Source organism: Molothrus aeneus, chromosome 1, assembly GCF_037042795.1.
Source record: "Molothrus aeneus isolate 106 chromosome 1, BPBGC_Maene_1.0, whole genome shotgun sequence".
Classification (NCBI taxonomy): Eukaryota; Metazoa; Chordata; class Aves; order Passeriformes; family Icteridae; genus Molothrus; species Molothrus aeneus.
Window position 1 is genome coordinate 116,472,136 of NC_089646.1, and position 26,025 is coordinate 116,498,160.

General features: G+C 33.4%; 1 protein-coding gene across 2 annotated transcripts in view; it reads right to left on the bottom strand.

The window, feature by feature from the left end:
• ASPH (aspartate beta-hydroxylase) overlaps nucleotides 1-26,025 on the bottom strand; it is a 114,041-nt gene that overhangs the window by 66,042 nt on the left and 21,974 nt on the right. Inside the window, exons 4-10 of one of the 2 annotated variants that reach the window (XM_066563462.1) lie at nucleotides 8,456-8,545; nucleotides 6,882-6,956; nucleotides 6,232-6,393; nucleotides 4,526-4,585; nucleotides 2,588-2,644; nucleotides 2,041-2,085; nucleotides 1,216-1,251 (exon numbers count right to left, since the gene is read on the bottom strand). In XM_066563462.1, the coding sequence (XP_066419559.1) occupies nucleotides 1,216-1,251; nucleotides 2,041-2,085; nucleotides 2,588-2,644; nucleotides 4,526-4,585; nucleotides 6,232-6,393; nucleotides 6,882-6,956; nucleotides 8,456-8,545 (525 nt within the window). Of the gene's footprint in view, nucleotides 1-1,215; nucleotides 1,252-2,040; nucleotides 2,086-2,587; nucleotides 2,645-4,525; nucleotides 4,586-6,231; nucleotides 6,394-6,881; nucleotides 6,957-8,455; nucleotides 8,546-21,969; nucleotides 23,331-26,025 lie in introns of those variants that run through there. The other variant, XM_066563454.1, reaches the window with a different exon arrangement.

Below are 26,025 nucleotides of genomic sequence, written 5' to 3' on the forward strand. Positions count from 1 at the left end.
CTGAAGTAAATGAATCACTGTATTTTGTGAGTCACAAAATACAGTGATTCACTGTTACTGTGTTGGGGTGCCAGAAGAGATTGCAGAATATTAAATGCTTTCGGAACTGATTTAAAAAAAAAAGCTGATGCAATTTACTTTGTAACCTTCCTGATCAACTTAGTCAAAAAGGAGATATAGATGTCTCTTCACAAGGGCATGGAAGCATTTTCTGTTTGTGTTACCACCACATATGAAAGAGCATGAAAAGAAAAGATTAGAAGTTGCACTTCTTCATATCAAAGTGTGAGAAGCAAGAGAAGTGATTCTTGATTAGGAATTGATCATAAAATAACTATGTCCTGGAAAGGCAAGTAAAAAATAAGCCCTGGGAAAAACCTAGAGTCACTTGCCTTTCTATCCGATTACTGCTGAGGCATTTTGTCAAGGGCACCATAACTGAGGCAAATAATTATTTTCTGCACAGGCTAAGGACACCTTTGGGCCACTGAAAGTCTTTCAGTGGAATTTTGACTTCTATCCCAAAGGAGGATGTTGGAATTTACCTCCTGATAACAAAGAATGTACCTCAAGGTTTTCTGTTGCAAATATTTGGAAGAAACCCTGTCCTTTGCTCAGGTTACATAAACATGGGAAATAAACAAGAGTGCCTTAAAGGTATGTTTAACTCTTCTGAAGTGTGGTAGTCTCCAGAAGGATATCACAGCGGGAATCACAATCACACACCTTTGTTTCAAGGCTGTGACTACTATTCTTCTTGTTTACTTTTTGATTTGGTCTCAGCAATCATTAGCAAATCATCAACCAAATCAAACTAAAATGGTAATTGCCAAAGAACTAGTAGCAGAGACAAGATGAAAAGGTGATACTGAGCTAAACAGATGCAGTAAACCACATCTGACCTGGGCAGGATTTCACAAGGAAAAAGGCATGGCAAAGCCTTCAACATTCTTCTTCCACATATGTACAAACTATGGCATTAGGACCAGCATGGGAATATAATGAGTATGCATACTCTACATTTGGACCAGTGTTAAAAGACTGATTGACTGATTACAAACACTGGGAGTTTGAACAGACAGCCCAAAATCTTAGCTGAGAACTTGCAAAGTAATGTGGCAGCATAGGAATTTTTTTTTTTTTAAAGTAATTCCACTTGCATATTAACAAAAGATTTTGATCCTGTAATTTCACTAAATACAGCAGCATTCATACCTTGGTCTTCACTGTAATCTTCATGCACTCTATCCTCTGTTTAAAGAGAAAGAAAAACGAGGAGGAAAATTAATGGAATTTTAAGACAATAAATACACATAAACAATACAATACAGTGTCAAGATTATTCGGTTAAAAAATATTTGAAACTATAGTAGTTCATATAGTAATAAAGTTAATAAAAGTGCAAAGGTGAAGATTTCTAACAGATCCTGTAGAAGAGCTGATTGATTTTCTGGCATCAAAGGATAGACTTAAAAAAGAAAGCAATATCAGCAGGCTTTCTTATACGGTTCATAAATATTCATAAATATTTTGATTCTGAATTATTTATAAATTATTTATATTTACAGCTAACTTCTACAGAATAATTTCAGCATCTACTTGTTATGGCTTACTTGCTTTTAAAAAAACTTAGAGATACTACTTTCTTCTTGACATCACACTATCAACAACATCTCTGGCATATTTAAATTATTTTTTATCCACAAAATCACTTCTATACAATTTAAAATACCAATACCCATTCTCCTGGAAATTCAACCCTCAAAATATTATTCAGCCCATTTGGCTGACATTACAGTGATGTAGTACTCATGTAGGCTTTAGCATCATTTCCTTAGGAAGTTATTATGTCTACATTTTTAATTTACATTCTGAAAAAATATTACCTAGAAGCTCCAAAGTCTTGTGTGTTGTTTGTGGTTTGTTTTCTTTGATTGGTTGGTTTGGTTTGCTTTTTTTTTTTTGGTATGTGATTGTCTTGGTTTGGGGCCAAAATTCAGTGAATCTTCAATAAAAAGAAAGAAGAGTTTTGGACTGTACCTGCATAATGTTCCACAGCATCTTCTGGCATTATCTCAGAGTCACCTTAAATAGAAATATTTAATATTTTATATTCCAATTGAATATTCATGCAACAGCTAAATAACACAAGAGAGCTTAAAAAGGTCGCATACTTAGCTCAAAAATGAAAGAAACAATCATACTGACTTAAGACTACAATATCTTATTTGAAAGTGACAGCTGAATTATAAAATACAGACAGGAACTACACTATATGCATAAGTTTATGCATATTTGTATTTAGGCTTATAGTTAGGAATATAAGTATGTGTTGAAAAATCAATCCATTGATCAGACTGGGAAACTCCTGACAGAACAAAATACTTATGTAAGTATTTGTAGATTGGATTCATGGAGTGCTATGCTCACAAATGTAATGGTAACAGTGGCATAAAAATCAGGCCTACTATCTAAAAACCATTTGAAAACAAAACTGTGAAGAAACAGTCAATATGACACATCACTTTGTAGCACATTTTAAAACGTGTGATTTTATTATCATTTGAAGTAATGAAGATTTACAAACCTGGAGTGTCTGGATCGCTTACTCTCTCTTCCAAATCTGCAACATAATCATCTAAGGCTGTAAATTAAATATGAACAAATAAATATCTTGAAATTAAAAATATGAAATATGTTTACTATTTCGTTGTTTTAATTTGTATCCATAATGAGTCTGTCAATGGCTAAATGTAGCTGCTTAGCTGAAAAGTGAAAAACTAAAACTCTATATACTAACACTTGCAACTTGACACATGGCAATCTAATGGAAGGTGTTGGGCCACTCTCTCTTCCAGCTTTCTGCTATACTCTCCGTAGGAAAACTATGTAGGGGGATAGAATATAAGAAAATAAAGATAGTGTAAAAAGTAATCTTACCCCTAAAGAGTTGCAGCTGAGCCAATTATCAAAGATTAGGAACAGGCCTGACTTTAACAGGCCACAGCTGTAACCAATGAGAAGAAGAGTGCTATAAAAGAGTGGGGTGGCTGGGTGAGTAGGGAACTGGAGTCAGTTGACTGCTTTGTGAAGAAGAAAGAGTCAGTGCTCGGAGGAGCTGCCCCCAAGAAACACCAAGAAAGTATGAAACTTTTGCGATAGGAGAAAACAGTATGGAAACCCTGTGATAAGATGACAACAAAACTAGAGCAATGAGAGCCATTGGTCTCTGTCAGTATTTTTTAAATGCTGACATATTTTTATATGAATAAAAAATGCAAACATCCTCCATCTTCAAAACTGTGAAGTATCTTCTTTACTAATGTGCAGGAGGCTTCCTTGGTGATGGATCTATAGAAGATGGGATATGAACCAGAAACTGACCTTGGACAATACATACTTTATTTTTGTCATCTCAGAGCAATTTACTTCCTTTCATTACCTACCTAAATTTGGGGGTTATTTTCCTGTATAACTACAATTCTTTTCAATGTTGTTAATATACTCACTATGACGCATCTGAGAAAACACAGTAGTGAAGGTAGAGTAGCTTATCCTTTTACTTTGGAAGTATAATAGCTTGGATTCTAAACCAGTTATCCCACAAACAGTTTGGAAGAAATAGTTTTAGCTGTATCAAACAAATACAACTATTTTTCTGTCACATCTGTGACACCAAACACAACTGCAAAGTCTAGAGCTAACACTGAATCAAACATAAGAAGCCTGGTACAAATAGAATTCAATGTTTAATGTAAATGCAAGAGACTGTCCATACTGTAAAGAAACATGGTTAGAATCCTGAAGAAAATACTTATCGGACAGTAGGGAAATTTTAATATCCACTTAATGCTTCTTCATCATGGGAAAGATGAGCTAATGTCATTGTACATGGTATCAAGCATAACATCAAGATGACTATAAGGTAATCAGATTAGTCCAAGCCAAATTTCAAAAAGCTTTCAAGATTAATTAGGATGTGCAGAAAGACAGAACAAGCATAGTTCAGAATTACATCCTTGCTGTTGACTCACTCTCTGATAGCAGAGTTAGCCACAAAGAACAAACAGTCCTGAAGGAAAGGTACAAAAAACTGGATGCTCCTAATGCCAAGAAAAATATTCTAGAAGAACCTTAGTAATATAGACTGTCTGAAGACAATATAAGCAATAAATCTAATCTCTCTTTTTAGACTGTACAACCACAGATCATTTGCCTACCTAGTCCCCAATAATACATAACAGCCAGGAACACATAGTAAATAAAATGTTTTTGCACCAATGAAAGCAGTTTCCATACCTGTCATCTGTTATTTGTAATAAAGATTTTCAACAGCAAGTATGATACAGTCATCTCAAAGCAAAATTCTCCAAGACAAAAACAACTAGTTATTGAGAGAAAAAGACCAAATTCAAAAGGATCTATTTCTAAACCAGTCTAACCTTTTCTATTTTTCTCTCTCAAATAATTTGTTATATTGAGGCAGAAAACCGTTATTACCAAGTACTGAAAAACAAAATGATACCTGGAATTTCGTATGATTCAGACTCCACTGCTCCAATATCCTCCACCATAGGATCAGCATCTGAGAAATAAATACATTTGCACAAATTTTAACATTTTTTAAATCAGTAAACAATAACACCAATCAGTAAACAATAACACAGATATTATGTAAGAACAGTAATATTTCTAAGCTGTAATTCTAAGCAAATTTCCCCTAATGGCAGCAGGATATGTATACATAGACTGAATAAAAGTTACTATTTTATTTATATACAATATTGAGCATGTGTCTATATGAATAAATTCTATACTCATTTTCTCAAAAAAAGAAGACACTCCACAGAAATTTCTGAATAAATTGGAGGAAAGAAGAATATGTTCATTTTGCCTTCTTAATTGCAAAGACTTAAAGTAAATGGAATTTGAATTTCTCCTCTAGTCAAAGTCTTCTACTTTGACTTGTGCTGTGGGATGAGTAAGAGAGATACAGAAACAAAGAGGTTTAATAGACTCAGACTGAAGAGTTTGCTTGTGAAGAAAGAATCTCAGTGCACTTCCAGACATCAAAACTTTTATATGACATCGATAACATGGGTTTTATCAAAAGGTATCAAGAGATATTAAGAGATAGGTAAAAATTTCAACAGTACAAATAAAGAGCATTCAGAAAAATTTCCCCCTAGTTGGATTTAGATCATATAACTGCTTTAATATTTTGACTTCAATTTTCATCATCCAGTAAATGCCCCAACATGACAAAATAGGAGCATCTTTATATGATGTATTCATCTCTGCAGGACTTTAATTAATGCTCTTAGGGAGCCATATTTGAATGAAAGAAGAATGAGAATAAAGTATAGAAAAGACAGTGTTAATAAACTTTCAAATTCAGTTTAATAAACCCAAAGGTCCAGAAGCAGACTCCATACAGGTTTTACTGATGGGGAATGAACACACCAAGAAGCACTTGGGGGTGCTGGTAGATGAAAAACTAGACATGGAACTCATCTGCAAAGGTGTGAGAAAAGGCTGAGAACTGAGGTTCAGCCTGGAGGAAAAAATACTCTGGGATGACCTAATTGCAGCCTTTCAGTATCTTAAGAGGACAAAGAAGCTGAAGAGGGATTTTTTTTACAAGGACATGTATTGATAGGAAAGGGGTTCTGGCTTCAAACTGAAAAGGGAGCAGGTTTAGATTGTATATAAAGTAAAACTTCTTCACTGTCAGGGTGATGAAGCACTGGAACAGTGCTTCAGGAAACAGTTGCCCAGAGAAGCTGAGAATGCCTCATTCCTGGAGTGTTCAAGGCCAGGCTAGATGGGGCTTGGAATAATCTGGTCTAGAGAAAGGTGTCCTTTGTGCCAGAAGGGTTAGAACAAGGTGATCTTTAAAGCCCCTTTCAACCAACACCATTCTATATGATTATATTCATGCCTCTACTGAGAAGAGATATGCATATTGGAGCACAGAATAATTTTGTTGAAAGCCCATAGAGTAGCAATTAATAATATACAATTATCTGGATTGCAAAACACATAGCAATAAAATATCCCATTTTGACTTAAAATATATGCATTTGCTAAATAATGCTGTGGTTGACACTTCCTAAGGCTCTGTTTTAAGCAGAAATTACAAGTCCAGGTTTTAATGAGACACATTTTCATTTGTTTGGTTTGGGGTTTCTTTTATAGCTTTATTTTAAATGTATTTAGTCATTCAGATACCTTTCTGAACTGAGTCTGGTGTCTCATATGCTTCTGAAATTTCAGTTTCAAATTCTCTGAGCATGTCATCTGTTGCAGGAGCTTCAAAAGTTTCTCCATGTATTTCTTCCTTTACTTGCCACTGGTCACTTACACTTTCATCTACATCTTCATGTCTCTCTCCTAATCAATAATGCAGATTGTTAGTGAATAAATTGAATACATTCTCTTTGGTATATTCTATTGCCAGCAAATATTCAGTCCTCAGTACACCCTTTGTGCTTTCCAGCTAGTCTCCAAAGGAAATGGGGAGTTACAGAAAACTTGTCTGCACAGTCCAGCATTAAACCCAACTTGCCAGGACCTTCTTTGCTCACCGTAAAGGCCAACTCTGCCCTGTCCACTCTTGCCCTCTATACAGTGTTTTGAGGAAGCTTTTGTTAAATAAATTATTTCAGCTATTACTGCCAAACAAGTCTGGGTAAGAAGACACAGTTTTAGGATTTGGACTGAACTTTCTGAATTTTTTTGAAAATGACAAATGAGCTGATTTGAATGTTTTATGCAGGCAAAAGTGCTTAAAGTGCATACCAAAACCAGACTCTGAGATTCATCTATCCTATGGCAGTATTTATAAACTCTTCAGTGATTTCTAAGTGTTAATACATTACCAGGATGGGAATGGAGAGCTTCATGAAGAACAGATTGAATCTCCTCTTCCAATTCTATGTCAGCAGTCTTGTGCTCTAAAAGGATTATAAATTGCAGTGAAGTTAAGCGCAAAAGGCAAAATCTAAACATTAACTCAAGGCTTGCAGCTTTTAGTAGGCTCCATAATGTTCTTAATCCCTTTCACAAAGTTCCCTAGAGACTGACCTGGTGAACCTCTGCAACTCACACAATTAGAAAAACAAATTTGTCTTGCTTATTTTCCAATATAGAAAGTATGCAACAATCACATCAGATTCGTCCATCTGAAGATGAATTGGAAGAATTTATCTACACTGCATTTTTTCACATATATTTTTCCAGGGGTAGTAACAACATCAGGTAACTATTCAAACCAAGAACTCTCTTCTAAGGAATTAATTTACTAATACTTTCATCCATTATCTTCCTACAATTTAGGCAGCAGCACTAGGAAGTCATATTTGACAACAAAATGTGAGTTGCAGAAGTAGGGTCCTGTCAACTTTATAAACAGGGAAAATAGATACATTACAGTATCAAGGTCTTGTTCTGCTACGAACTGCCAGGAGAAATCACAAACTGGTTTCATGGACAAGTGATTGCCATACAACACACCAGCTCAGGACATAATAGGAATTTGTATGAAGTGTTGTCTTCATATAAATGTCCTGAAATTAACATTGAGAAACCCTACAATGACACATCTGACAAAAAAGCTGTAAACCAGGTAACAGCTGCATTTTCAAATAAGGATCCAAAATGGCACCAGTTACGAAAAACTGGTCTCACAAAACCAAAAACCACACACACATAAAAAAACCCACCCAACCAGGAAACCATATCTTGATATATTTTATAATTGATATCCTAAGAAAAGTAATGCAAGTCTTTTGAAGCAAAATCTATATTCCATAGATTCCACTGGCCATATGCTCCAAATTTATATATTTATGCATCAGGTTCACATAAACATCACATAGGACAAGCCTCTTCAATAACATGGAAAAAACATGTACTCTCTGAATAACACTAATGAAAATCACTCATGTGAAATGTGACGTGTAAAATATTTATTCTTGAATCCCTCTAAATGGTAATACCTTCCACTAATAGAATAGGGCTTTAGAAATGTCTAGATTATTTTTTTAACAGTAGGAGCTCCATTTATTGTATTTATTATATATTAGTAGTTTTAGCAGAAAAGTGAATACTTTATTATCTTACTAAGTTGGTTGTTGAGAGGGTTTTGTTTCTTTTTAAGGTGAAGAATTTGCTGTTATTCTGGCTGGATATAAGTTGGAAATCAATCTAAACCACAACCATACATCATCAGAAAGTTATTCTGATGTGATGTGCCTACAATAGTAACCATGAAATTTTAGTTTTCACGGTCAGTGATTTATACAAAGTTATAAACAATGATTCCTGTTAAATAAACTTCAGTAAAAAAGCAACACAAAATCTATAAAAGAGTTTGCATGTTAATGACACAGAACTATAGTTCAAGTGAAGTATCATGTCTTTTGTTTCATCTAAAATTGACAAAAGGTCTTACCTGATTCGACATACGACTTTTCAGCAGGCTGGACAGTCTCCTCAGATTCTGGTGATGCTGGCTGTGCTGGGACAGATCTTTCTTTAAGGCCTGCATTTTTCAGTTATAAAGTTAACTTTATGCCCTTTTTGAATTGATTCAGTTATAACATAAGAAAGTTCTTTCAATTAAATTAACTGATGTTACACTCTCCAAAAATGCATTCAAACAATCACAATTACAGGGTTGTCATAATATACAGTGATATACAAAAAGACTAAAGCATATTCAGATAGTAAACAAAGATGTTTAGAAGACAAACATAGAATGAGGAGGTAAAAAGGGACAGAAATTTAAGCACTTGCTTTTATTTCAAAGTAACTGAACAAATGACTATGGTATTCTCAACATTTATTCAGTATCCAGTAAAAAAAAAGGCAGCAAATTTTTCTCTGTTTCTGCCCTAAAATAAGTGGCAAAAAGTGCTTCATATGATAAATTTTACAGGTTCTATGAAGAACTAATTTGAACTTTACAAAAAGCTGCACATAATAAGAATTACTTAAAATTCATGTGCTACATCTTAGAAGACATGATTAAGATTAGTTTGACAACTAAATGACTATCGAAAAAGTATGACTGATGCAATTTTATCACTAAGATTGTGACTTTATCACAGTCTCTTTCTAGATCAAAACACAATGAAAAGAAAGCAATCAATAAATGCAACGATCAACACCATCATCATGGCAGGAGATAAAGATACAGCTAAAGATCATGTCTCATCTTAAGACACCATATGGTCAAGAATGTGTTGGTATTAGACTAATTCTCCTCTCAACTCTCCTTTAAGAGGGTTCAAGCAAAACTTCTACAAGAGGTTCAGACTGGGCATAAGAAAAAACACACCCACAACCCCCCTCCTCTATGAGGGCACTGAAATCAGTGGAAAGGACTGCAGAGAGGCTGTGCATTCCCATCCTTGGAGGTTTGAAAGACCACACTGGGAAATGGCCAGAGCAACCTGGTCATTCCTCTGAAATGACCCTGTTTTGAGCAAGATGTTGGAATAAGGATCTCCCAAAGTCCCTTCCAAATGGCATTTGCTCATAATCCTACATCCAAGGTCAATTAAGGTAAGACTCCCTTCTCAACAAACACCACTGCCCAAAGCAAACTAGTTTTTCAACAGCTGTATATATGGAAATCAATAGAAAAGATAGAATGTAAGAAAGCAGAGGCCAAACTATAATGAACACTCCTGTAGTACTAGCAATCTTGTAAGAGCAACTCTTAAGTGGATAAATATATTTCAAGTAAGTACAGTTAAAAATAGTAATTACCACATTTCTATTGGAGTCAAACATATCTCAATGCAAATTGGACTAATATGTCTCAAACCAAATTTGTGTAGAGATATAATTTTATGCATTGTGAGAAAAGCATGTATTTATTTCAAGTAATGGTGACAGGATAACAGAATCAGGTCTATCTTATTATTTAATATTATTTAAATAAATTATTTTATATTTATATTATTATTTAAATTTCAATTATTTGAAGATGGGTAGTTGGGCTGCATCCAAAAGTAGTGTAACTAAGAGTCCACCACTTTGGAGTCAAAATGAGAAGCTAAAGAAAAATGTCAAATTTACACTTAATTTTTGGCCAATTTTCTTCTGTCATTAAAAAACCACCCACTTAGAATATTAAAAAATATTATTAAGACATTCATCTTTTCCTGCAGGACTATTAATGGCTACAAGATTAAGAAGTTACTTCCTTCTACAATCATCTTAGGATGGAGACAAAACCAGTAAGTCATATTAACTGCTCTCACACTCCAGAATCCATAAGCATGGAAACAGCCACCTTGCTTTCACAAACACAGTTCAGTTACTTTACACATACACTGCTTTAAATAAGTTTTTGTATCTTCAATAAGCCACCCCCATGTTCAGATCCACATACTCTGCTTCATGAACAAAAATGAATTCAAAGCATTTCAAAAGACAGCCAATACTCCACACCAAACAAGAACTATGGGTACTTAAAAGGAAAGAAGGAACCAACAAGAGTGTCTTTGTTTCACTTGCACATTTCTCAATTTAACCTTCAAGCTTTTTATACACGTCTATTGTGCTTAACAATGATTTCCATTCAATCTTGTCAAGTAGGTAATATACCAAATAATTTACTTTTTGTAAGATATTATTTTTTCTTCTCTGTTTATTAAAATTGCATTTAGCTTTTACTTGCCTGGTGCATTTTTTGAGCTAATGTGGTGACTTGTTGCATTCAGTTTAATGACAATGCTTCATAGAGATATACAACAAGACAACAGATGTCTGGAGCAAAAATACTTTATTTTGTGGCTGTCTGTAAACCCCTGAGTGCTGCTCAAATAAAAGTTTCTTTGGAAAGGAAAAAATAAAACAACCCAATCTTTCCAGAACCACATAAAACTTTGGGTCACAGATACAATATGTTAATCAGAACAGCAATTCATTTGAAATTTCACTCCCACACAGCTAAAAGTTCAGGCACATTACAGGAGAAAATAAAAAGTGATGTGCATGATACCATTGTGCCACCATCCTTGAGAAGTGTGATTTGAATGCTCCTCTGGTCAAATATGCATTTTAACACTTAGCAGAGCAAGGGTAAAAAGTATATCTATCATCACCAAAACCTAACAGAGAATGTTCATTATGAAGGTGCATTTATTAGATCTTCATTCTCTCATATTTTTTGCTAAGAATTGTAATGTTCACAATGCACATCTCTTCCGTCCCCCTTCATGAATTTATAAGTATTTAGAATATACCTCAGAGTAGATCACCTCTGTTAATTATCACAGCCAGGATCTTAAGATACTGTACTGTTTTCTACAGCTTTAATTTGAACTATTTTTCACAACTGCTTGAAGGTTTCATTTTCTCTAAAAAAAAAAAATCAAATCATCTTTAACCTTATTATCACACCTTAGAACTCTAGGGATCAAAGCATGATGCAGACATATGTATGGAACGGCTGAGCTAAGTGTATTGCCAAATGTTATACACAAAATTTTAGCAAAACCAAAAAGAGAATTAACCTTCAGGACTTCAATCTTAAATTACCATCCACATGCATATATATACTCATTCTCAATTTCACTCCTTTGTTTTGTTTTCCTGAAACTTACACTGCAGTACATCAAGAAACAATCTTAAACTTCCATTACAAATGTTGTTCTGAATCCTGTGTAATTATATTGTGTGGTTCCATACAATATACTTGCTTTCAAATTTATTTGGAAAATATTCATTTCTAGACAAACTTGACAGCAACCATAGATTCAAAATATTCTGAAATCTCTCTATTATCTCTGCAGAAATGTTTTTGCAACTTTATTTACTCTAATGAGACTGCTGAATAAATCCTTCATTGATGCTGAAAATACAGAAGCTGTAAGAACAAACTAACACAAGATTTTGCTTATAGAAGCATCATGCACTTGAAAGTGTTGAAGAAGATAATAGCTGCAAAATACCCAAGCTGTTCTCTAAACAAGTTCAACCAGAATAGAGTAGTACTAGCATATCACATCTTACATGTAATTGGAATACAACAATACTTATCACATGATGAAATAGATGGCCTAATTTTCATCAGTATTCCTTACCAAAAGGCTGTCAAACTTGGAAAAAAATCAGGACACAGTTGAATAAAAAAAGTGATAATGAATCAAGATTTCCAACACAAATATAGAGAAATAAAATAAGTAAATAGGGAATGGAAGAAAACCAGAAACATATTAGGGATCAAATGACAAAATGTAGGAACATTTTGATTGAGTATACCCTAAGGTCTCACAATAAAGTGCAACTCTGAAGTTGGTTTGACTATTTGTGTACAAAATAGTTTTTTCAGGAAAAAAACCCAGTTTCCTTAGGGAAAGAATTTGGCAGAGAATAAGTTACATTTATTGGGTTAATAATGGACACTACAGTCCACTAATGCACGTCTTGGTTGTTTCTGTGAAATAGAAATATTTTATGAGTTTCCACTACATGTGTCCAGATAAGCCTGTTAATATTGCTTTTAAACTTGCATTTTATATAGAACATTCGACTTTCATCTCCACATCAAGCAAATACAAGTAAACATGGAAAGAAAAAAAAACAATCAGAAGACCCCAAACCCATATTTAGAGTAGACTTGAAGTAACTGGCATCAATCTGACATTTGAATGTTTTCAATACACATTGGTAGCCAGGCACATTAACACATGTACATACTTAAGTTTCACAGCAGATGTTTCTGCTTTGTGTTTATAATATCAGTACACACTGAACAGTTTTTAAAAAAATATTATATATAGCCTTTGTTCACACTTATTTCCAGAAAACATTATTTTCTTATTGCCATTTTTACTACATTCATATAATATGCTGAATTTTACATTCTTGAGGTCTGTTCCTCATTAGCAGAACAGGAACTCTTGTTTATTTCTTTTCTTTCTTGTCTTCCTTGGATTGCCTTTAACTATCTTTTTTGTTTCTTTGTCTTTTCCCCACCTGAACGGTGCCATCCTTTTCACTGGCTGATCTTTTTGTAGTCTCCTTGGATTTCATACTTTTGTCTAGGCCTTTTTCCTTTCCTCTGTCTCTTTTAGCCTTGTCAGAATCTTTCTTTAATTTATTCATATCAACAGCTTTCTTGTCCTTTTGATCAGTGGCATCTTTTCCTTTCCTGGTTTTCTTTTTTTCTTCTTCATTTTCCTCCTTTTTGGATTCCTGCTTCTCCCTTAACTTCTTGAGTGATTCTTTAATAGCTTCTTTTACTTTTTAATTTTTCATTTAAAAAAGAGGAAATGTTCAATAAGAGAACCATTCTTAGGCCAAAACACATCTCATGAACAGCCATGTAGAAGCTTACATCAAATTATTATTTAATGTTTGTTAGATTTAAACTTGTATAGTTAACTCCTAAGCTTTAAGCAATTTAAAAAAATTAGTTTTAAACTTTTAGGAAGATCTCACACCATGCAGCCAGCAAATAACCTTGTCTTATACTGCAGCTGCATCCAAATGAAGTGTTAATCTAGAGAAAACCATGCCTCTATTATCTTACTGCTAACTTCTGCAGAATGCTAAAACCACTTTTGCCTGTGAGCGTGGAAAATCAGAATAAATTTTGAACCTTGGACAAGAGCGTAACAGTTACAAACGTTATTACACAAATTTATAATACAATGGTTTACTGATATTGCTACCTCATATTAAGCAAAGACTTAAAAAAGGCAACTGAAGTACATATTGAGAAGTACAAGTAATAAGAAACAGCAATGTCTTGATGAATTAAATCAAGTCCAAAAAAGTTAGCTGGGTTAGACTAAACTCAGTGAAATAAATCAAAGCAATAATTGTAAATTGGTTCTTACAACTTTGTTTTTCAGTTATCAGTAACATTTTTTTCTTTATTTTACTTTTGAAGTTGTGTCACTTGTGCTTCTCTACTTCAATTAACATTTGGCTGTGACAGGGTATACAGATAATATGTCATAAAACAAGAACAGAAGCCTTGAAATTTATATTCAATATGTTTAATGTTCAATATTTACTTCCATTTTGCCATAGTTTTGAAAATATTTGTCAGTACCTTATTCTAGAATTCTCTAGAATAAGGAATTTTAATTCAATAAAATTCAGAGATTTTTCATTAAATCTGTATGCAGTATTTGCATTTAATTTTGAAATTAATACTCCCACATTATTAAGAAAGTGATAATGACTTCTACATGTAAACAGCTGTATTTTTATTCAGACTTTTGCGAGAAACTGCAGTCTGTTGAGGCAAAAAAGCAGGTCTGCCTCTAGCTGCTGTGTAACGTTTCTGTGGAGTGAGCAATTCAATTACATAGTTCAGTCTAAAGGGAATGACATCATATTTCCTTCCAAATGGTTTTTGACATAAAACATTTGAAATATGCCATTTTTTAATTCTCATATCAAACATTGAAAAATAATCCAAAACTCAGGAAAGAATTGCTAAGTGACAGTTATTACAGTCTCTGAAACGTGCAGTTTGCAACCAAGTTATACCAATCACAATGTGGAACAAATGCTAAAAATTTCAACTTGATGCAAGATGCTGAGAAAAGCCACCCTGGAATGAGCAGCAAACTTTCCTTAGCAAATACACGTTTTTCCTCGTGAAGGTTTGTATGGTGAATAGCATGCATTTTTCATATACTGCTAGGAAAAAACACCTTGCCGTTTGTATGTGGTTAATGTGACATAGAGACTGTTTCCATAGCCTCATGGTGCCCAGAGATAACTGAGCACATATAAAAAGCTACACACCTGAAGTACACCTGGTACCTTGGTGTTTGCTGTTGCTAATTAGCTTTTTTTGTCTTCAACACTATGACCTGTTCATACAGCAATGTAATTATAAATAAATATATGGCATAAATTGGTTGCAAGCTATCCCACGCTAAGCTTTCAGAAAATGTTGCAATCAATCCTGCAAATAATATTAAAGGGGAAGTTATTGGACTTTGCCTGAATTTCAATTCTCACAGGAAAAAAAAAATAGATTAAACCATTAAAGTACAGCCTTAGAAGAATTAAGGCACTCAAGGCCAATTGTAATATAGTAATGGTATCATGAATTCATGGAAGATAACAAAGAGGATTTCATACGGAGCAAAATCTTACTTAAAAACATGCAGAATATCAGGTTATCATAAACTACTTACAATCCAAACAAGACATTTGTTGTAAAAAAAATCCACACAAACAAAATATCATTTCTAGTTAGGAAAGCGCTCGCATTGCCACTGAATTTCAATCAGTAGTAAAAGAAAATACTGAGAAATTGCAAGAACAATATTTGCTGCACCATTAGAAAATATTTAGCCAACATAGCTAGTATTAGTAAACATTATAACCCACAGTTGGTATTTGTAATGCACATGCATTTCATACATCCTTATCTGCATAAAATTCCGCATGAAAAAGAACATTAAAAATACCTTTGAGTTTAGTTTTTTTCTTGGCTACCCCTCCTGGCTCCTCACCTAATTAGTTGCAAAATGGAAATAGGTTATGAGCATATTTGTGGTATTTAATAAACTTGACATTAAATTTTCCAACCTGCCATCTTATGTAAAAAGTTCACTTTACATAGCACACTACAATGCTATGGAAAAATACAAAATATTAACTCATTAAAAATAAAGCAACTTCAGTTGCAGGACCATCACAAGTACTGATGTGAAAGACTAAGCAAAGAAAAGTACCACATTACCAGATGCTACTTGTGAAGCATCTTGACTTGGAGATTACTCAGTTCTCTCCAGACAAGTGCTGACACATAATTATAATCAACAACCCCCTCTGATTTCTCTGCAAAGTATTTGCCAGTTGCCTCTTAAATGCACTAATTTATGCTTCTATAAAATTTTATAAGTATTTTATTAACATATTAACTCAAAAGGCCTTCAAGTACACAGGTATTGCATAGTATATAAACTGACTGTTTTCTTACAGTAAATTACAACATATGTTTCTTTATCCAAAGGAAAATAAATGTTTTGGCAAAGGTATTTCTCAGGTCTAAAAAGCAGTTACCAGTTCATAAGTTAAAATATTTAACTGCATTACTTCAAACTCCTTAAGACCGTTAGTCTTTTACCATTGCAGCTAACAAACTGAGAGCAGTCAGCCTCTTGCTTGTACTCTATAGCTAGTACCACAAGAGGCATAAAGGCAGAAGCCTTTCCAAAACTACAAGTAACATTTAGCTTCCCCTTTTTAATACCATTAAAAGAGACTGGATTATCACTATCATGATGCTGTGGATTAAGACTTAAATCCCACAAACACAGCAATTTTAATCACAAAAATCATGTAAGTTGCTATCTAAAAGCTAACTAGAAAGTAAAGAAAAGCTGAAAAGATACAGTAACTATGTATTTTTAAACTCATACATAATCTTATTAAATGAGAAGAGATATTCCTATGTCTCAACACTAGGCTTCTCATTCAGACATACAAAACACCTACACTGAACATCCGCACCATGAGCTTAGATTTCCAGAAAACAGTACTTACCTAAACTGTGGCATATATAAACATTTAATCTGAAAAAACAAACAATACTCTAATAGCCTATACTAAAAAAATGAAATTATAAAATTAAAGAATTTAAATGTAAAGTCACTGTAATCACCTTGCATCTAACTTCTATACTACATGTTTTCAAAATATCAAGTGCTGACATTATGGCCAAAATTGTTTTAAAAAAGGTTAATCAGTGAAAATACAGGCTTAAGATTAATTTCCTTACAAATTCATACCTGGGATATGAGTCTTTTCGAGCTCCTCCCTCATAGATTACCACCATTGCTGAAGTCCAGAGCTCTAACTTGACTAAAATCATTATTCGGCCTTACTATTTCTAAGCAGTGTATGGAAGAATAAGTTAACTTTTTTTTTCATATAAAAGGAAAAATAGACTCCAACTTTCATTTACATCATCAGTGAAAATATAAACAATAAAAGGTACTCAGAAAAGTTGCATAAAGCCATATTTAAATTTACACCCTCTGCCCACTTTTCATATTAGAATTAACATTACTGGATATTTTGAGATACTCTTAAAAGCATATGTTGACAAAGAAAATGGTAAAATTTTGCAAGTATCAATATACACAACAATTATCATACAGATATTTCAAATTATTTTAAAATTAACATATATGCACTATGTTGAAAGATTACAAAATAGCTTGTTACTGATTACTGTTATTCCACTTGTTAAATATTCACATAAGTAGTAATTCTGCTTTTATGCAATGAATAGCACTAAAGTTCTCAGCAAATTATCAATTCATGACATTACTATAGAAATCATGTAAACTTTAACATAATAATACATCTGTTCACAAGAGACGTATGTAAAATAATATATTTTAAAGCATTAGTATTATGCAATAATCACAAGACCAAAATCCTGCTACATCTTGATTCCCAACCGATCATGATCCCTAAAAGGGAAATCCCTACAGCCCAGGGAAGTTTTACTTGTCAGCCCCAGTTATGCTGAAGCAAGATGGGTGCAAACCACTTGGTTTTCCAAGATAGCGATGTCCAGGGCTTGTGACAAAATCTGGCACCTAATGGAATTCATCCAAGACTTAGGCTATTACAGCACAGAGACACACAAGCAAATGTCCAGAATTCTATAAATCATGTAGTTGAACTTGTGGACTCTTTTCTAAAGTCTGATTCAAGCGGCTTCACAATTGTTTTGAGCTAGTTTTAAAGTTCCTTCTTTTTTTTTCCATTCAATCCCACATTATAAATGTCCAATGCTGGCAATGCAAGAAGAAAATATACAATTTATAACATCAAACGTGGGTATAATGGAAGTTTGGAAATGGCCATTATTTGAGTTAGTTAATTAAAAAGTTGAGTTCAAAGTTAACATAGGTCTACAATATTTTTAAATAACTCCTTCCAATGGTCATTCTATAAATTAAATAATCCTCTCAGAGTGGTCATTTTCATACAGTGCTTAAAGGTGATCAGCTATCTTAACTGACCTTTTGAAGCTCAGGAATATTAAAAGCATTCTTATTCTGCAACAAAGTCCAGTCATTTCTTCTATTTTTCCCCATAAAAACATTCAAGAACATTATCCACAAACAACCATGAAGTGAGAACAGAGATTTAGAAGTTGAGCATCAGAAGAAAAATATATAAATACCATTTTTACTTAGAAAGATAAGCATTGCAAAAAAAAAAAAAAAAAGGCAAAAAGCTCTCAATTTTTCAGCAGTTTCCCAGATGTTGACAAATAGCACTCACATATTTAATAATATATTGAGCAACCTGGCATGTGCAAATACTATTTTATTCACTTAATAATCCTGAACACTTTAATAGCCTTGCTAGACAAAAGGCTTTGCCATGTGAAAAATTTCCTCTAAGTCAATTTCTCCACAACCTCTACCTGCATAAATATTTTTAACCTGCAGCACCAGGAAACAAATAAAGCTAACTAAAGTAGTTTATCCACTTAGATGTGAAAAAGGGAGAGGCTACTTTGCATTTACTGCAGAAAGCAAATGGGCCAGGTTAGCACCAAGCAGCTGACACAGCACTTGCTACCCTTCTGTAATTTATGCAAAGCCCGGAAAATAGAATATAAAGTGTCATGTTTTAAAACACTAGGGCTGGTGTTCAAACTCTTGCCTTAATTTATGATGTTCCATCAAGAACCTCCTTAGCCACACAAAAAATTAGCAAAAGATGTTAAAGTTGCAGTACTAAAAGAGGAAATACAAATCTGTAAGACAAAATCATTATTAACATTTTTTCTCTCCTTTTTATTTTCCTTTTCCAGAAGAGCTGCAAGTCAGAAGAAAAGATGATTGTTTGTATATCCCCCTGCACATAATTATAACTATGATTGTGCATTTATAATATGCTATATTAGATATACAAGGTCATCTGCTAAACAAAATTAGTTTACTGACAGAAAGCTAACACCCACTTACCTTTAACTGAGCTCAGAGTGCTTGTTTTACCAAAGCCTGTAACTCTCCAAGTGCAAATTTTAATTCATACATCTAGCATAAAAACCCCTCAAACAACCAAACACCAAACTTCAGTATATTCTCCACATGTTGCTTTAATATCTCTTGCTTATTTAACTGCCTAATGTCAGAAGAAAATCCAGATCAGATACACATGGCAGAAAGCATTTTTGTTCCCTGAAGTCATGGATGTTTATGCTGCATCCTGCATGAGCAGATATAAGAAACCAACAAGCAAATTTTGCCTTTATTAGCCTCATCTTGAGACACACATCCTAACTGACCATGAGAAAGACAATACCTAATTTATTTCATGCTACTGGGACATCATTATGATAGCTGCTTATCTGATGGAAACCAAACAGGGAATTCAGCAACACATCTCTCCAAAATGACTGATCTGTACACAGCAGCTTCCCCCAGCTCCCAAATTACATTTACAATACAGGTGGGTTTTATCTCTCCCATCTGACCATGAAATGAAATTAAAATCTTTCTCATGCGTCAATATACACTTCTTCTATGCTGCCATCTAAATGCAACCTATACCAATAACACTCATGAAAATTTGATTTCTTCTATAGTCAGTCAATTGAGGCTAACTCATAATGAAAATGTTTTAAAGGGGGCGGGGGGAAATACCGGTAAAAATCTTTGCAATAAAAATTTTAACAGATATGCAAACAATCTCCGTACCCTTTATACCCTTCAATTCAAAGTTATTCTATACATTATGAGCATTGTGATTTCTCTCTGCCATATAACACTCTTTTACCTTCAAATTAAATACTGCTGAAGGTGGTCACAGAAATCTGGGGTTCAAAGCTTCCAAAAGTTTTTGGCCATTTCAGATGCATGGGTATTAAGAGTTTTTACCCCTATAAATTTATTTTGATTAGTATCACAAGAAAGCAAGAAAAAGCTTTGCTATGAAGGTTAATGCAGTATTTTGTTTGAAGACTAGCAATTAAAATACCAAACATTTACCAACAAATGACAAAGTAAAATAGCCCACAGATTTCTAAAAGCACTGAACAAACTGGAAGACTACAATTTTAGTCACAGATATTTATTTCTGGCATTCCAAAAACTAAATATAAATTAATTGTAAGGTATATGAGGGTATCTAATAAAACCCACATGTCCAATTTAATATAAAATCAGTAAAGCTTCATTCCTTGCCAGGTATAAAACCCAGCAAGTTCTGATCACTTAAACAATATATTTTCCACACACTGGAAAAAACACACATTCCAAAAAAACATTGTTTGCTACTAATTTTCTCCTGTTTTAAATTCTCAAACCAGAAACTGCAGGAGAAAGCAGCAGCCTTGCTCTCTAAAACAATTATTCTAAGATAATTGAAGTCAAAATGCCACAGCTTTCAACCCACACTTTAAAAATACTTAAAAAAAATGTAATGACTGTATTTTTAGAGTCACGAACAATCAAACTAAAAATCTAGTTTTCAAGTTCCTCAACTAATTTCAAACTAAGTGGGCAGACTCACAAGCAAATTGGGATACTGTTCAGTTTTCTTTGCTTATTTGCACATCATACTCAGCTTAATGTTTTTTGCTTTTAAATGTCCTTTATAAAACAAATGAACAAACAAACCAAAAAAGCCTGCCATGCTGATATAACTGAACATTCAACTACATCTTATCACTGTCCTTACTAGCCAAGTTCTGCTTGTAAACACAACCATTAAGAGAATACATGAAAACCAAACTCCTCTATTCCAAACTTCCAGAGAGAACCGCAGGTGAGGGTTCAATTGTTAACTCAACAGGAACAACCCCAGGCAAGACTGAACACTTCTGAGAGGACTGTTTTCCAGAAAGGAAGAATCTGACAAAGATATTTACTTACACTAGGTCTTTGCATCCACCCCTCATCCATTCTCCCATGACAAATTCTTCATTCCCACCTAATTGTTTTTGAGCAGATGCCTACACACTTAATAAAACCAACAAGGAAGTTGCATGATATCAAATCAGAACTGTTGGCTCACCTTTCATATCTGCAGCCCACATTAAACTAATACACTGTTTACTGATCACCTCAGTGCCTCTAGCCTTCTAGTGGTTCAAGCAATCCACCTCAATTGCACCTGAAATATTCCCAGTTTATCAATTCATTTTTTAAAAATTTTGTATAAACTTCATTATATGGAATTCTTATAGCAGATGTTTCCCTTCTCTTTTTGGCTATTTATTTCCATTACTGAAGTATCTACAATAGAATTCAATGTTATATGACAAATTTGTAATTCACATTGAGAGGCAATATTATCCCAAAACAGTGATGAAACTCTTATTTCTAATTCAAATCTTCTTCTAATTAAGAAGAAATCTTCTTCTAAATTAAGATAAATAAAATTCTCAAACAAAACAAAACAACCCAAGCTTACTTATTTCCTACATCTCAGACACTGCAAGTTTCTTGCACTTGCTAACATTTGCTGAGTAATATTCCAGATCTACTAGCATTTATTTTTATAATGTTTAGGGGTTTGTTAATTTATTTTCTTTGCCTTACACTTCATATATCTTGTTTCAAAACCCATCAAATTTATATTTTGTTAGCTTTTTTATATCCTAATACCCAAATATTTGGAAGAAAATGTGACCAAGGCTCTCATGGCTCTACTTAATTCATAAAACTTGAGTAGCAGTATCAGCCCATCACAACATTTCACTTGCTTAACACTAGCACATTTTTATTACTTTTAAAAGATTATATAGAACCTTGAATTGCACGATCTAGAGGAAGTTTTTTCAAACAGGCATATTAAATTGCCTTTAAAATGGCATGCCAAAGTAAGTGAAATTTTATTTATTTTAAAAAGATGTTAAAATTTCAGCCTGCAACTACTAGTGTTTAAACTTGGGTATCATCTTCATATAGGAAACCAATACAAACTTCAGCAAAGCAGGCATTACAAAAACCAATTTGATACAATTTTAATATTAATTTTTTTGAGTACATTATTAATGTTTTAAAAGGACAGCTTAGTTTCAGCTTTTGATACCTGATACAAACTGCAGGACACAATTATAAACTGCCCTTTCTATACCAGTAACTTCATGATAGCAGACAGAATTCACATACATGGAAAGTATTTCTGGAACAACTGCCATAGAACAGTTTCACAATAAAAAGATTCAAATGTGCAAAACTACATTAAATACTTAAATTTCTCAAGGAATAGAAGACATAAAATTCTAATTTCCAATTAGTCTTTAATATATTCAGTATTACATTAGAAATACATAATCATAGCTTCCCACTTTCACAGAAGGCCCACCTTATAAACTAAAAGAAATTTGGAACAGCCCTTGTGATTTGATTGTCATATTAAAGAAATGACTGAAGTTTTAGTTTGAAAACAGACAAATCAGTGGGAATAAACCATATGACAGTGTAGCTTCTGAATACATTATGTTAGCCAACTTAGAAATAAATGTTCCTGTAGAATTTTCAAGCACTTATAAATTAGTGCTTTTCTTTGAACAAGTAAAAATAACCTATCTGAGAAACCAGTGAATCACAAAATAAATTATTTATTAAAATGATATTTCACAATAGAATTATCATTGTCATGACTATATTAAGGATTAACATAAAAATATGTATTTACAAAATGCAGTCATGCTAGAATACTTTATCATCAAGGCTATTACAAAATGCTTCAGTTAATGTTTGCTAAAAAGACAAATGTTATAGTGTTAACAGTAGAGATTATTACACTTAAGCTTTGTAAGTTTTGTGCACAAAATGCACAAAATGAAGCACATACAGAAACCAACTACACAACCACAGATACACGTTTTATTCTACATATATTTACACACCTGCATAATACTTGCCATCCTGTCACAAAAATGGAAAAATTATTGAAAGGCTTTCAACTACTGAAACAGCATTGCATGGCTAACTTTAGTTCAATCTTTAGAGTGTCCATTTGGGAGGTTCCCCTCAATGCCATAAATTCTTGCTATATTAAGGTTGATGATTTCATGGACATTTTCGAAAGCCAATCAAATTAGTCTTTCAGTCACTGGTTCTGTAAATCCAGAATAACACAAGTCTTTTTTCCCTGAACCCCTTCATTCTGTGACGTACCATCAACATCATCTGCAGCTTCGCTCTCTTCTTCTTCTAGTATTTCAAAAGGAGTCAATACATCATAGAGAAATGAGAGAAAGCCATAAAACCAATCAGAGCTTTCCTCTGCTAAAATATTAAGGACTTCCTCAAGGGAATCAATATTTTCATTACTGCCATCTTTGGTCAGGCCTATACAAGAATAGAGGAAAGAGAGAGAGAGGGAAGGGGGAAAAAAGAGACAGCAGTTAGGTGGAAAGAGGAAACTGTAAAAGGAGGATCTGTGAAAGACATCTCTTGTCATAGACAGAAGTCTTTACATGAATGCTAACTAGGAAATAGAAGGACGTTAAGAAAGTTGATTCTTTCCAATACAGACTATAATTTGGGCAATAAACATGCAAAATATTATGCCAGAATTTTACTAAAAAAAAAAAGGAGAAAAAAAAGCAGTAGCTTTGCTTTCCTTTCTTCCTAGTCCTAAAACTAAATCGATTTATATTTAGGTTTTCTACCCCAGTTTAGACAGTTTTTTATCAGTAATCTTTTACTACTTTAAAATCACTAAATTTGTTTTCTTTATTTTTTAAACCATTATGTTCAATTTTGAGAGCTAGCAACTGATGGCCGAGAATAACATTTAAAAGCAAAGAGTATATAAACAAACTCATCACAGGCACACTGTTAAGGATAACATTCTTATCCATGCAGAATTTTGATTTTGCTTAGAAGTGAGGACTCTAATTGCTGGATTTGAAGTTTGTTTCCTTTGCATTTTTTTAACATGTTTCTCAACCAATTTTTTCTATGATAGATTTCTATAGGATGCACATGATCCTCAGGAATTATTTCCACACCTGAGGATATACAGGATACACCAGATAAAAATGAGTAGGTAGCCTATACAGGGTATAAGTTTTGTTATATAGAAAATCTAAAGCAAGGTAAAGAGCTGAGGTAGAGAAGGCCAGAACAGCAAAGAGTGAGCTCATCACTGCTAAAGACCCTAATATTGGAAGTTACTATTTTATGTTACAAGATCTACTGATCCAAATGGCATTTGAAAAGTGCAAATAAGCCATGGCTAATGCTTTTTCCCCCTCCTGCTTTGGGGGAGGTCTTGCCTACATTTGTTTGGGTTTTTAAAATTAAAATCACTGTTTTACAATTGTTACTAAATAACATTTCAAATTTTCCATTCTAGGAAAAGCACAACAAAATGACCAGACAACAACACACAATTACTGGTACGCTTTAAAGCTGCAGAGGGAGGAATTTCCCCCACTTCTAACCAGAACAAATTTTCATTTGTTTTGAAAAGACAAGCAGAAAGGTGAGCTAAAGGTGAAGACAGATTATTGAAACGTAAAATTAAGTGAACGTGTTGCACATGCAGATTACAAAGCAATATTAGATGCAGGTTAATGAAACATTCAAGATAGAGAAGTTCATGGCAGAGACATTTAACACATTTCAACACGTTTTTCTTACAGCACATAGTGAAATTATCAATGATAATTCTGAAGAAACTTCCAAGTCCATGATATTCCACATCCTTGCACCTGGATGTCCAGAACCTCTACTTGAGTGACCAGTCATTCTCTTTAACTTTTCACTGGATAGCCCAAAGGTTTAAAAATGACAGATTGAATCCAGGAGGCAATCAAGGCAATTATAAATATCCCTCTCCAACTTCTTCCATGGCTTAGTTCTATAAAAATTAAATTTTATAAACAACTTTATGCACAGTACTCAATTATTCTAATTTGTTTTCAAAATTTGGATAATACAAGATATAAAGACATAATCTGAAGTAAGGATATTTATTGAAGAACAAAATCTCAATATAAGAATGGAAACTTGAATCTAAAAGTCCTAAAAGTACAATCTAAATTATAAATGCAGAATTAATACTTCTGTCATTCTAGTCTGTCAGAATCTCATATAAAAACAAAATGGGGAAAAAAAACAGAAAAAAAATCCAACAAAAGAAAAAGAACAACACACTACTCCCAAAAGATCTCAAGAAGTCATTTTTGTACACATGTACAGAATCATACAGATGCCCCTGTTATTACATAAAGTCTAGAATAAGACTTTTGGGCAATTACTTTTATAAAACAGAGTACAGCAGCATATTTTTTTTGAAAATACTAGGACTCCAAAGGGAACCACAGAAATTGGAAGAATATGTCTTACAGTCTTTGTCAAAAAAAAACACCCCACAATCAACAAAACCTAAATCTTTTCTCTACAATTCTTTGCAAAAATTATCCAAGATGAAGATAATGGCCTTTGAATTTAACAAAATAAACCTAAGAACAAAACCAAAAAAACCCTCATGCAACACTTCAGCCTGAGTTAAAGAAAAAAAACCATAGAATTTCATATGTTTATCTTGGTTTCTAACAAAGAGTACAGAAAAACTGCCAACTCATTAATACTCTTCATCTTCATTCACCCCCATAATCAAGAAGAACTGCTTTTCAAAGGAAAAACTAATAAGCTCACAAAACCATCGTAACAAGTATCTGAAAATGGTGACCAAAGCAGAGCAACCATACCCTACTAAAGCAGGGACTCAAAAGATATAGCTACTTTATCTCAAGAGAAGTCTTAACATGACAGCTTAAAGCCAAGTGAATGAAGGAGTCAAAATTTTTGTCCATTCAAGTAGTTACCACAAGCAGTAGGGCACAGGACTTCCCTACATGCATTTAACAAGACAAAACTTTTCTTCTCCTGTAAATATCTCTTCTTATGAAAACGAGCACAAGCCAACCTTTAATATTTGAAAGTGCTACAGTAGAACACAAGAAAAATAGGAAAGAGCATGAAACTTATCCTAAACAGCTGAACTGTGCAAAAGCATTCTTTTAACACCTAT